The 13710-nt window shown below is 36.5% G+C and overlaps 2 protein-coding genes across 8 annotated transcripts in view; one reads left to right on the top strand and one right to left on the bottom strand.

Moving 5' to 3' along the window:
- The window catches only part of ppp1r9ala (protein phosphatase 1 regulatory subunit 9A-like A), a 58772-nt gene that overhangs the window by 35880 nt on the left and 9182 nt on the right, over positions 1-13710 (top strand). For 3 of the 6 annotated variants that reach the window (XM_016525522.1, XM_016525520.1, XM_016525521.1), the window contains exons 17-19: positions 738-854; positions 1245-1433; positions 3673-5668. In XM_016525522.1, coding sequence (XP_016381008.1) covers positions 738-854; positions 1245-1433; positions 3673-3831 — 465 coding nt within the window. In that variant the 3' untranslated portion in view covers positions 3832-5668. Of the gene's footprint in view, positions 1-737; positions 855-1244; positions 1434-3672; positions 5670-13710 lie in introns of those variants that run through there. The other 3 variants (XR_001637411.1, XM_016525524.1, XM_016525523.1) reach the window with 3 other exon arrangements.
- The window catches only part of pdk1 (pyruvate dehydrogenase kinase, isozyme 1), a 12736-nt gene continuing 5161 nt past the window's right edge, over positions 6136-13710 (bottom strand). The window contains exons 6-12 of one of the 2 annotated variants that reach the window (XM_016525527.1): positions 12413-12490; positions 12219-12295; positions 11921-12019; positions 10472-10582; positions 9031-9144; positions 7437-7578; positions 6136-7366 (exon numbers count right to left, since the gene is read on the bottom strand). In XM_016525527.1, coding sequence (XP_016381013.1) covers positions 7438-7578; positions 9031-9144; positions 10472-10582; positions 11921-12019; positions 12219-12295; positions 12413-12490 — 620 coding nt within the window. In that variant the 3' untranslated portion in view covers positions 6136-7366; position 7437. Of the gene's footprint in view, positions 7579-9030; positions 9145-10471; positions 10583-11920; positions 12020-12218; positions 12296-12412; positions 12491-13710 lie in introns of both variants that reach the window. The other variant, XM_016525526.1, reaches the window with a different exon arrangement.

The raw sequence follows: 13710 nt of genomic DNA, 5'->3' as shown, positions 1-13710 counted from the left end.
TAAATCGCCTTCATGCATGAATGAATGATATTTTTGCAATTTTACACATAATAATCCACGATGATCATATTACACAAAACTGAAATTGCACGTCAAAATAACACATTGTCAATATTTTTTGAGCCCCCCCAAAATTTCACAAATCACGATTTCAGGGGAGCCCATGTCTTATTAAGGGGAGCCGAGCTCCCCGGCGGCGGCAACAATACTACAGCGAGAATAAAAGTTACGCCTTCTTTCTTTGCGTGAACATTTGGGCGGCGTTATGCAAATCTTCCCACATTGTGACGTAGATATGTGGGGGCGTGTTAGAACGAGCCGTTTTAGGTAGGCGTGGCTGACTCTTAACTTTTATAAAGAACATCTCTTTGGATTTGAGACTTTAGTCTTTGCAACTTTACAGATCTTCTTTATGCACCAAGAGCTTGTAACACTCCAAAGAGAAAGGAACAATTGAAATCGCATCATATGACCCCTTTAAATAATTAATATTTCTGATAACTCAAAATATTTGAAAACAGATTGCAGTAGATTTGACCTTAAATGTTTGTTGATTGATCAGTCTGGTCAGTGTATCGGTCTGACACTTCTAGTAGTATTTCTAGTCATTTTGTAGGACTGTTGATGTTGTAACACCAAGTTCTTTTCCCCGATGCTCATTCTTTTGGTGTAAATCGCTGAAACTCCCCCGATCTTCATGTTTGGATAACAAATCCCGCTCTCTGTGCCCCTTCCAGAGTTTGTCAGTGCTAGATGATTCGAACCCCAGCAGTCCTGCTTCAGATTTTTCTGGGCTGGTGGTGGAGCCCAACCTGTCAGGCCGCTCTCATACATTAACCTTCTCCTCCAGCGAGGTGAGTGCAGATCAGACATGACGCTCTCACCGCCGTTCGTTTGCATGGGTTTCCTGTAACCATCTGGAAGGTCAAGTATTGTCTCGTGCCTCCCGCCCCTTCGCTCGTGTAGTTCCTGTGTTATTTTTAGCTTGAAGCACTGCGTGTGTGTGCTGATGGCGTTCCCCGTTTGTTTTCATGTGGCTGCTCTCAGTAGTGTTTGCTTTTGCATGACCGAGAGGATCAGATGCATGCATGATGTTGTGTCAGATAACATTCACAAGTTCTGTGCACAGAATTCATGCATTCACCTTCATTATATTCTACAGTAATCAAAAAGTACCATGGTATTAATATGTTCTACGTTTCTAGGAGCATGAGATTCACCTGGCTGATATGTGTGTGTATTAGATGCTGGATGAGGAGCCTTGTTCTGGAGGGAAGGAGTATCATTGGCAGAACCGTCCCGTCTCTGATTGGACGTCCCAGCAGGTGTGTCACTGGCTGATGGGTATGAACATGGATCAGTACACACCTGAGTTCAGCACACAGGCCATCGATGGACAGCAGCTCCTCAACCTGGACAGTGACAGACTCAAGGTGAGCGGCCTGTGCTCTCATAGAAGGATATATTTTGAAGAGAACTGACATCAACTGGGCATTAATGCGGCTGTATTAAATGCATGCGTTTGTATTGTAATTAGAAATATCTTTATTTTGGCTCATTTTGAATTCTTGGACATTACAGTGGCTCATTTTAAAAGATGGATATGATTCTATGATTAAAGCTGTGTGATAAAAAAAATAAATAAATCTTGAAACTTATGGAGGCCCGTTTCCGCCACTGAATAAAAAAATAAAAAAATGGTTATTGCGACTTTTTATCTCACAATTCTGACTTTTTTTCACAGAATTGTGATGTAAACTTGCAGTTGCAAGTTATAAAGTCAGAATTGCGAGATATAAACTCAATTCTGACTTTTTTCCCTCAGAAGTGTGAGATAAAAACTCGCAATTCTGACTTTTTTTCTCGCAATTCTGACTTTATAACTCGCAATTGTGAGTTTATATCACACTTCTGAGAAAAAAAGGCCGAATTGTGAGTTTATATCACGCAATTCTGAGAAAAAAAGTCACAATAACCTTTTTTTATTTTTTATTCAGTGGCGGAAACGGGCTTCCATAGAAACTGGCACGGAGCATCGGGATGACATTTTTTAATGAATTTTTTTTATTCTAAAAAATGTTTAATGCACCAAATTACAATAGAAATGTATTTAAAATAAATGAAAACAAAACTTTCCTAATGTATATAGGCTATAGCCTTTTTTGAAAAATGCGAATTAAAAAAGATAATTTAAGAAGAATTGATCAATTTTACTGCTATTGTGTGAATAATATGCAATCATGTATTAAAAAAAAGTAATTGTAGTCTGATTATGAGATTTAAAAACATTATAAATCTAAAAGTAAAAAGTAAAAGTAGTAATCAGTTATACTGATAACAAAATACACACATTTTATGGAAACGTTATAATAAAGTACTGAAAATGTAATGATCCTTAGGATAATTACAAAATAATGGTAGACTTATCCAAAATTATACATTTAGATTTTTTTTCTAATTTCATATTTCAGTCTAAATAAACTGCAATAAAAAAATGTATACAGATTAACACATTTCTACTACTTTGTTTTAAACAGTATATCACCCACGCTTATTAAGAATGATATTTAATGACGTGTTTATTTTTTACCAATTACAATAATTCAAACATAGAGTTCCTCAGCTGATCCAGACTGATTTGTTACACCAGTGTGAATATAAAATGCCTTGTGAGTAGGGATGTAACGGTATGAAAATTTCTTATCACGGTTATAGTGACCAAAATGATCACGGTTATCGGTATTATCACGGTATTGTTAAAATGTGCTGGAGATGTTCAAAAAGTACTGACACACAAATAATTTCACAAAGTTTTACATTTAAAATCAACAAACGACAAATAAAATGAGTTTTTGTTTGCATAACTAAAACAATAACATTGCCAATGATGTCCGGATTTTAAATGACAACATGACTGACAACAGTTTATCTAATAGCATGTTCAAATATCTAATGTAAATGTTCAAATAAAGCTTTGAAAAAGTTTCATAAATGGTAAACCTCACATTTCAGCTTTTAAATAAAGAAAAGGGTCAAGTCAAAATGATAAATGATTATATGTATTTATCTGCTCCATAAATAATACTAGATACCTTATTGTTTAAATGTGTAGAATCCACATAAGCTTGTTTTTCATCAACCAGTCAACGTTTACAGCAGGGCATGCAAATTCGGTCCATTTTTTGGCCCAGACAAAAACTGCACCCAGGCTGAATGTAAATGTAACTCTCTGTTTTGCCGTTTGATGTTTCTCACATGCAACAGAAATGCAGCGCTTATGAGTTAAACAATGCGGTGGTCACGCCAGTGCGACCGCACACACAATTTGGTCGCACACTGGAGCCCTGTGCAGTACCGTATTTATTTATCCTCAGTTGTTCAAATCGCGGTAATCGAATACGGTTATAGTGATAATTAAAATATGAAACGGTAATACTAACCGTGGGGTATTTTATCACGATTTATCGTCAAACCGGTAATCGTTACATCCCTACTTGTGAGAATGAAGAAATGTCTCGGTTTATGAATGATTCGGCCATCACTCTCATTCCATGCCGAAACTAAACTGCAAGCACAAATTTCAGAAAATGCATCTCACTGTAACATTTAAGATGTCGCTTAATTGTATTTTGCTTGTGATTACTTGTGAATTACTTGAAATGCTCTCCACAGGCTCTGGGTGTTTCCAGTCAGAATGACCGAGCCACAATCAAGAAGAAACTGAAGGAGATGAAGAAAGCCCAGGAGAAGATGGAGAAACAGCGGGAGAAGCGGGAGAAAGAGGCCAGACGCAGCGGACGGCTGCCTGCCAGCACTGACTCTGTGTGCTGATGATGTTCAGAGCATCACGGTTTCTTCATCTTTTCACTTTAATTCTCCACACACTCCAGTGACTGAATTCAGTCAGTAACAGGCAGTCATCCTGAAACACTAATGAAGCTGCTTACAAGACCACATTTTACTCTCTTCAGTTCAGTCTGTGCAGCACAAATATGAGCAGAATATGTTCATCTACAGGTAGTGAATTTACTAAGAAAAGTGTTTACAGGGTGTGTTGCCTTCACTGTAAAAAGAAAAACAAATGTTTTTTTAAATCAGTATTTTGTCTTTATTTTCAGTCAAATATCTCAGCATCCCTAAAACAAGATAAATGTACTTGCATAACAAGAGATGACTTACAGATTCAGACAGATCGGAGAAATGTACAAAATTGTATTCAATGTTTATTTTTGTTGTTGTTTTTGCCACAAGCTTAAATTCCCAGTGAAGAAATTGCGTTTAATTCAAGATACGTCCTCTGAAACAAATCTATATCTTTGCTTCTCGAGTAATTGTGTCTTAAGGACGTTTTTACTGGAAAACAAGACAAAATACTGATTAAGAAAATATCTTTGCAGTGTTTTAGATTTTTTTTCTTTTAGACTAGCTTGTAAGAACATTAATATGGCTGTCCAATTTATAGCAGACCAAAACTTTTATTAGTTTTAATTGTATTTAATGATACCACTGTAGGGGCTATTAAAAAAAACAATCTTGCTAAGGGATATATAAATATTTAGATGCCAACTTTGCCGCTAATATTGTGGCACGAATAGTGCTTTTAAAAAGATTTCTTAGTCATTTTGCTGGATCCTTGTACAGTCGAGTGATATTGAGCACTATATTTTTACTGAAACAAAGGGGAACATGGTTTATAAATGTACAAATGAGATATTTAATACACCACTATTAGCATAGCTTTAAGGAAGAGACATTAACTTTTTTTTGTACACATTTTCTACTAAGTAGAATAGCTTGTTGGGCAAAACCATTTAGCTAATTCTGAAAAGCAGAGAGTGAAACTCAAAGTGAAAGGTGTTTGTACATCACCTTTGTTGTTTTTATTTGGACGGTTACTGCTTTTATATTATGGATATGGTTAAAAAATAGACAATTGTTACAGAATGCAGCGTAGTTTTATTAGTGGCCATGGCCCAAATTGTAACAGAGGTTGTAATGAATTTAAGTAGCCTACTGATTATCAACTGATTGTAAGCGTCGTTTTCAAAGAGACGCCACCTGTGCTCATGTCATCGTGATTCTGTGGTTATATTTTTCTACCTTGTGAAATAGATGATTTTGAACAGACAAAAATCAAGCTTTCTATCTGGAACAAATAAATGCTTTCACCTCTTGTAAAAGAAAAAAACGGTGTGTTTTCAGTCCAAAATGCAGTTCCCTTCACAGCAGAACTGATTTTAAATCACTTTAAATCATTTTAAATTCAGTCACTGCTCAGTTAGCTATTAAAAAGCAGAAGATTCAGATTTGTACACTAGTGATGGGCGCTTTTGAAGCACTGCTCCGTGAAGCTTCGAAACCTTTGCAAATCATTTGCTTCAAGCCCGTGAATCTGCCGAAGTCACGTGACTTCAGGAAACGAGCCTACGTTGCGTCATCTGTGTTTACATTTTATGTTTTATTTAACCTGATCTCGGATTTGCCGATATTTTTAATGACATTTGTATAAAAGGAAGATTAGTAGTTAATAGCCTCTTATAGCCAAGCCCTGCAAATGAATAAAAGAACACATGCAGAAACTTAATATTTATTGGTATTTGATTTTGTTATTTGCATTTAGTAGATTATACTTTCAATAAAACATTTGCTGTGGGTTTTGATCAAGCGGCAACCTCCCGCTCTCTCTCGTGAAGCCAACAAGGAAGTGACTTAAACTGTAATTCATCAACTGGCCGCTAGAGGCTGGCTGCAAAAGGGAGTCAATCCCATAGACTCCCCATGTTAAAATGCCCAACTTTACAGCAGAAAAAAACATGTTTACAGCCTGGTTTAAAAAATGATTTTGGTATATATAGCTAATTTTGCCCTTCATGACAACTGAGGGGGGTGAATTTTTTTATAACTCATCCGTTTAAATTATATTAAGCCTTAAAGTTCTGCATAATTAAGGGCGTGGCCACTTGAGTGACAGGTGGATTGCTGCTGCTGTCACCACAGTCAAGCTAGGTGGGCGTGGTTTCAACAACCAGCTCCCGCCTCTTTGCCCATTTTCGATTATCCGGGAGTGACGCGCTGCCAAGATGGCGACGGCCGCCTCCGCCCACTTTTGAGCATCAAAAACGCTCTTCAGAAAACTACGGGTGACGTCACGGACACTACGTCCATGTTTTTATACAGTCTATGGTTTTGATCTGTGTCTGGCTTAAGTTTTTTGGTACATTTAGACAGTTCTGAGCAGCCGGCGTCACCGGTGTGTTGTTTTGAGCGCTTGTTTCGCGAATTCGAATTTGATTCAAAGTTTCGAAAAGGATCTTTTCTCCCATCACTACTGTACACTAAAGTTTGAATGTCACTGCACTGGAAAACATATCCTACTCCCCAAAAACCTCACAAACCTCAAATAATAGAAAAACACAACTCTTTAAAATAAAACAAAATGCATTTTGATACTTCGTGGGACTGTAAATGTACGTAATGGAGATGTATCTTTGGTTACTCTGGTAGGAAACCTGTGTGAACTGACTTCACACATCCTCTAAAAATCACAAAAACACTAATAATTGCACAAATGACTCAAGAAAATAAGTCAAAGCACATGCAGGAAAGCGCAATGACTGAGTCTGCAGTTACAGTCTGTGTCCAGTAGAGGACTGCTGTTGAAACAGGATGAGTTTCAAACTACTAAACACTTGGAACAGATTCAAACTGGTCTAAAGAAGCCGACAGTTCACACACGTACATGCGTTTGTTCCTTTTTATTGTCATTTAAGTGCGGGAATTGTTCATTACTTAGTTGAAGCAAGCTGAACATTTTCTAGTGGTGTGAAGCGTTTAACACTTTCAAACTCTTCACACTACATTCTCACTTTAAAAAAAAAAAAAACTGAAAACAAAATGGGACTGCACACGGAGTGTACACCAGTTATGCTGGTGTATATATTATAGCCCACAGCTGTGTGACACACAAGCTTGATTTCCCAAATCACAACATGCACGTTTAAAGCAAAAATGATCAACACTTCAGTCTGTCTCGTGATGACAGACAAATAAATATATATTGGCTTACACATCCAAATGTAAGATTAATAGGTCATTAAACACATACTGGATCACACTCAGAAATAATACACCAGAAGGACAACAGCCTAAATTGTCTATCTGGGGATGTGATGGCACTAGCAACACCTGTGCGAACTTATAACACTGGTAACATCTGGTACTTTTTCATTAGAACATACTAGAAACATGTAGTGTTTCAGCATGCTCTTTTATATATTCCTTTGAGCCCCAGTCTCTTTTGTTCCTCTATCCTGATCTACACAGGGCGGACAGATGAAGGTAAGACGCTTTATTTGGTCTGCTGAAGCAGGTGCATTGGTGAAGGGTGCGAGAGGGAGTCTGGACGAACACATTCACGACACAAGCTTTGAGATCAGACTAGAAGCTGCGGAAGGTGGTCATGTCCTTGGGCTCTTTGCTGGGAACACACCAGTCATCGGCTTCGTGGATGGTTTTATAATGTTTCCAGGCAGATTTGTTGTAAACGGGAAGCCTCTCGATGGACTCAGTGGACAAAGCCTTCAGGGATGAAAAAAATAAATAAATAAAAATACATTATTATTATTATTATTATTATACCATCATTCAAAAGTTTGAGGTCAGTAAGTTTTATTTTATTTAAATTTTTTTTTAAATAAGCCTCTTTTGCACCAAGGCTGCATTTATTTGATACAGTAAAAACAATAATATTGTAAAATATATATATATTTTTTTAAAATAAGCCTCTTTTGCACCAAGGCTGCATTTATTTGATACAGTAAAAACAATAATATTGTAAAATATATATATATTTTTTTAAAATAAGCCTCTTTTGCACCAAGGCTGCATTTATTTGATACAGTAAAAACAATAATATTGTAAAATATATATATATTTTTTTAAAATAAGCCTCTTTTGCACCAAGGCTGCATTTATTTGATACAGTAAAAACAATAATATTGTAAAATATTTTTATAATTTATAATAACTGCTTTCTATAATAATATATTTATAATTTTAATTTATTCCTGTGATGCAAAGCTGAATTTTCAGCATCACTACTCCAGTCTTCAGTGTCACGTGATCCTTCAGAAATCATTCTAATATGCTGCTTAAGAAACATTTCTGATTATTATCAATGTTGGAAAGAGTTGCGCTGCTTCATGTGTTTGTTTCATATTTAAAAGCATTAAATTGAGTCTGTTTTAGGACCATTCAGATTTTTTGCATTGAGACGCACATTTCAAATGTTGGTTTTGTTGTTTTTAATAATATTTTTCCACATTACTGTAAGGGGTGTGCACAAATAGTTGAATATTTGATATGTCATTATTATTCAAAAAATAAAAACACTATTCGAATTTTACTACATTTTGCTTTGCTGGCCATAAATGCAGGGAATCCATGATAAATCCTAAGCACACAAACGAAAAGTCAGTTATAACTAAATGCACTGGGTGGCGCTGTGGAGCATGTTGACAAGTTGATTGTATTTGATCGCAGACTGTAGTCATCTGCCTTGTGAAGTTTTGATTTTTCGAATAATAATTACATTTCGAATATTCGACTATTGGCACTATATATATATATATATATAACGTAACGTTGTAGAACATTGTTGTGTATGATGCCTAATCATAAGCTTGTTCAGAAATGGTGACAAAAACTTGATTATTAAAAAAATAATGTCTTTCTCGTTAAACGTCATTTAAACGAATATTCGTTTTTTTATGAGCCCAAATATTCGAATACAACATTTTTGAAAAATGCCCATCCCTAATTACTGTAATGACAATGAAATTATTTGCATTACCATAAAAAGAATGGTGAGACAATATCATTAAAAAAAATTTAATGCAAAAAAACCTGAAATGTCCTAAAACAGAATTAACTTTTTTTATGCAAATAATTATAATAAAAATACATCGTTTTGGGGGGGATGAAAACCAGGGGTTTTTATTTAAGGTTATGGATACAGACAGAGGTACTCACTCTGATATAAATGACAGCATCTGTGCCGAATCCCTCCATAGAGTACAGCTTCAGGTCTCCTTGGAAATATCTGGCGTAAAGTCTGGAGATGGGCAGCCCATAACCAAAACCAGCCTGAGACCACAACACAGCACATGCCATCAACATAGCAGAGATATATTGTAAATGAACATATTGTGGGTGCTTAAACAGGTCAGTACAGGAAATATGTCATTCAAAACAACGTATTTGCCATTTTTACTGATAGACAAGTTGAAACAAATAATGTAGAAATAAAAAAACAGGGAGAATGAGATCAAGAAATGCAGGCTCCAACTTGCTACATCATTTGTCATTAGTGGTTCAACGGATCACATATCTCACGGTTTCGGATCATATTACAGTTTTTGAGCCACGGATCGGATAGTTTTTCGGATCAGCAAGAAAAAAAAATCTATGTAACTGTGCTTTCCATAAGTACGATACCACAGCAAAAACTCTTAGCCTAAGAAAGTTCAAACATTATTAAAGAGACAAGCGAACAGCCAGTAAAAATAAGAACAAATAGGCTACACAAATTACAAGCATAGATAAATACAACAGAACAATGTTACAAATAAGGTCGGTAGTATTCAGATACAGAAATGTACAAAAAAAAAAAAACTGCATAGTGTTCACTATATAAATTTAAAAATAGATTCATCTTTGTCAAAAATGTGTTTTGTGGTTTGATGAGCATAATGACAGCAGCAGGTATTATTAGGCTGCTGCCCCTTTAAGAACTGATGCGCGGATCCAATATCATAGAATCTTTAAAATACGTCCGAGAGTTTTACACACCGGTCTGTTATTGTGGCGACATTTCCACACCCCGAAGCGCGACGCTTGAAACTACATGAACTGTGATTGGTTGTTTGACATGTCGGTCAAACGGCTTCATGGCCAATGAAAGCTGCCATGGATTCCAGACCTTCAGCCGTCAGTCTGAAGGTCTGGCTACGCGAGACTAGTTCAAAGGCAAAGAGTGAATGAGATAGGAAAGATGGTTCAGTTCGGTGTCCGCGTGCAGTCAAACGTGCCTCTCTGCATGTGCAAGCTTCATGTTTGTGCGGCTGTGATAAGAAAACAAATCGAGTTCCATTTAGCCTTTTCTTTCGCTAGAATGGTTTAAAATCGCTTGCGTGTGTAAACACGTGCAATTGATAAACTTTCATTCTATTATGGTTACATTTTGCAATTAATCCGCGGATCACATGCGTGCCGAACCGTGGGGCTTGGTCCGTACGAATCACGGATCAACTACGATCCGTTTAACCACTATTTGTCATCCATTTGTCTGAGCATGTAAGCCAATCACTAAGCCACAGCTATTTCAACTCTTCAGTTTCTAACCATTAAAAAATAAAAGTGGGACCCTGAGATGCAGACAGTATGTCAGATTTCAGAGAGGTCACACACTGACCAGAGGAGTGGCTCGAGACGTGTCCATCTGAGGACGAGGGGCAGTGGAGTACGTGTAGGTAAACAACCTGTCAATCTTCCTCAGCGGGACTCCGCCTCCACGATCACTGACCTATCACAGAACAACACGATTCACATTAAACCGGATAATAGCCCATTACTGATCAAAGATTCTGACATTAAGTGCAGATTTGCACTAGTATTAATTTAAACCATTTGATCAAAAATGCAGTAAAAACAGTAATACTGCAAAATGTAATATAATTGTTTTCTAGTTTAATATTTTAAAATATAATTTATTCCTGAATTTTCACATCCTTCACCAATCATTCCAGAACCAATTCTTATTATTATCAAGGTTAAAAACAATATTTGTGGAAACGTGATAGAAAGTACAAAAGAACAGCATTTATTTGAAATATAATTCAACAAATGAAAGAAAGAACTAAAGAAAGAAAGAAAGAGAGAATGAACGAAAGAGAGAAAAAGAAAGAAAGAGAAAGAACGAATGAATGAGAGAAAGAAAGAACGAATGAACAAAAGAAAGAACGAAAGAGAAAGAAAGAAAGAAAGAACAAATGAATGAGAGAAAGAGAGAAAGAACGAACGAAAGAGAAAGAAAAAGAAAGAACGAACAAATGGACGAAAGAAAGAGAAAAAGAAAGAAAAAGAACGAACGAAAGAAAGAAAGAGAGAATGAACGAAAGAAAGAAAGAGAATGAACGAAAGAAAGAATGAGAGAAAGAGAGAAAGAACGAAAGAAAGAAAGAAAGAAAAAAGAGAAAGAACGAACAAATGGACGAAAGAAAGAAAGAACGAATGAACAAAAGAAAGAACGAATGAAAGAAAGAAAGAAAGAGAAAAAGAAAGAAAGAGAGAAAGAAAGAACGAATGAATGAGAAAGAAAGAGAAAGAACGAAATAACGAAAGAGAGAAAGAAAGAACGAATGAATGAGAGAACGAATGAACAAAAGAAAGAAAGAACGAACAAACGGACGAAAGAATGAATGAGAGAAAGAGAAAAAGAATGAATGAACAAAAGAAAGAACGAAAGAGAGAAAGAGAAAGAACGAATGAATGAGAGAAAGAGAAAGAAAGAACGAATGAATGAGAGAGAAAGAAAGAACGAAAGAGAAAGAACGAATGAACGAAAGAAAAAGAAAGAGAAAGAACGGAAGAGAGAAAGAAAGAACGAACGAATGAATGAGAGAAAGAGAGAACGAATGAACAAAAGAAAAAGAACGAAAGAAAGAACGGAAGAGAGAAAGAAAGAAAGAACGAACGAATGAGAGAGAGAGAGAGAGAGAGAGAGAGAAAGAAAGAAAGAAAGTCGTTTGAATGGTAATTTCAGGAACTCTGTGATCTATGGTAAAGGTCAGTATAATTGAGAAGAGTCCAGCTGGCTGTTTGGTGAAGTGAGGTGTCACCACAGATCTGACCGCATCTGTACCTTCACAGTCAGGTCCTCGTGGCCCAGGACGATCTGCACATGCACTGGAGGATACTCCATGGCATCTTCATAAAGCTCCATGGTGGCGCGCATGGCATTCTGCAGGAGTCACACAACATATTTATAGCTCAGCACGCTGCTGCTCACCTAAAAGAGCAAAGCCATTTAATGTGCGTCATGTGACACAAAATCATGCATGATCCAATACTGAATATTTACATTTCACTCAGAACTTTTGGCAAATATGCTCTCCAGATGAGTGCATACTTCAATATTTCAGCAGTGAGAAAAGATGTACCTTAAAGAGCTCAAACACCATGTGGTACAGATGAGACGGCACATACACCACAGCACTGGGTTTATCGGGTCCTTTAACTGTGGAGGAAACACACGAGAAACAGCACTCACACTTCTGACCGTCCATGAGGACCGTCCTAATCATTCATTCAGTCGCGTGACTTCAAGTAAATTGTGTGTGCAGCAAGAAGTTACCATTAAATTCTTCCAGTACTAACTCGGGCGAGTTCATATAATACCGGCTGCAAAGGTTACAGGCATTTTCGTACGCATCTGAAATACAGAAACAGGAAAAAGTTGAAATATTGAACAGGAAAATAGATGTTTTATAGATTCTAAAGAGAATATAAATGGTGCTCCTCAAGGCAAAAGTTGCTGTCATGATTGCAGTGTGTTGTGGCTGTTTGCCAGGGTATTGCTACACTGTTTCTAATGTATTTTGGGTGGCTGTGGGCATTCATATCATATTTCACTTTTAAAAAAATCCTTTCCCCACTGTAATACTGGAAAATAAAAATACATAATCATGGTAGCATTTGCTATAATAAATTTAACTTATGCTATTTGATATCTATCTATCTATCTATCTATCTATCTCTATACAATATATATATATATATATATATATATATATATATATAGTTCAGAAGAACAGCATTTATCTGAAATACAAGTCTTTTGTAACATTATTAATATCGTTATCATCACTTTTGATCAATTTAAATCATAACCCGCCCCCCACATGTTATGAGCATCCTGTGCTCCTCAAGGCAAAAGTTGCTGTCATGATTGCAGTGTGTTGTGGCTGTTTGCCAGGGTATTGCTACACTGTTTCTAATGTATTTTGGGTGGCTGTGGGCATTCATATCATATTTCACTTTTAAAAAAATCCTTTCCCCACTGTAATACTGGAAAATAAAAATACATAATCATGGTAGCATTTGCTATAATAAATTTAACTTATGCTATTTGATATCTATCTATCTATCTATCTATCTATCTCTATACAGGCCCGGACTGGCCATCGGGAGCACCGGGAGAATTCCCGGTGGCCTGGTGGCTGATTTGGCCCGCTGCCCTGTTGTTTTTTTTAGTTATTATTATTATTATTAATAGTTTATATTTATGCCTTCTCATTGTACCAAAGTGATCATTTCCGATTTTTTCATGCGATAATAAATCATAAATCGGTTAATCTTGACCGGCAGCGCTGCATTAATCAGCTCACGTCTGTTCCGAACAGAACCGATGCGCAGCGCGGGACTCGATGAAAGAGAGAAAGCGGCCAGAATAAGCAGTGAAATGTAGCAACATCACTGACCTGTTCAGGGCTTCAAGTGCAGGGCAGTTTCATCTGTAAATACGCTAGATAGTTTTGTCTTTAGTGGAGTATTAAACTGCTAGTATCAGTACTAGCACCCCATTATCATCATCATTCAGAATACTGTGCTAAAGGACATCAATATCGATTGTAAAGTTACATTAAAAAATTT

The sequence above is a fragment of the Sinocyclocheilus rhinocerous genome, unplaced genomic scaffold, assembly GCF_001515625.1.
Source record: "Sinocyclocheilus rhinocerous isolate Xijiao unplaced genomic scaffold, SAMN03320098_v1.1 scaffold2077, whole genome shotgun sequence".
Classification (NCBI taxonomy): Eukaryota; Metazoa; Chordata; class Actinopteri; order Cypriniformes; family Cyprinidae; genus Sinocyclocheilus; species Sinocyclocheilus rhinocerous.
This window is presented reverse-complemented; position numbering and strand designations above follow the sequence as displayed.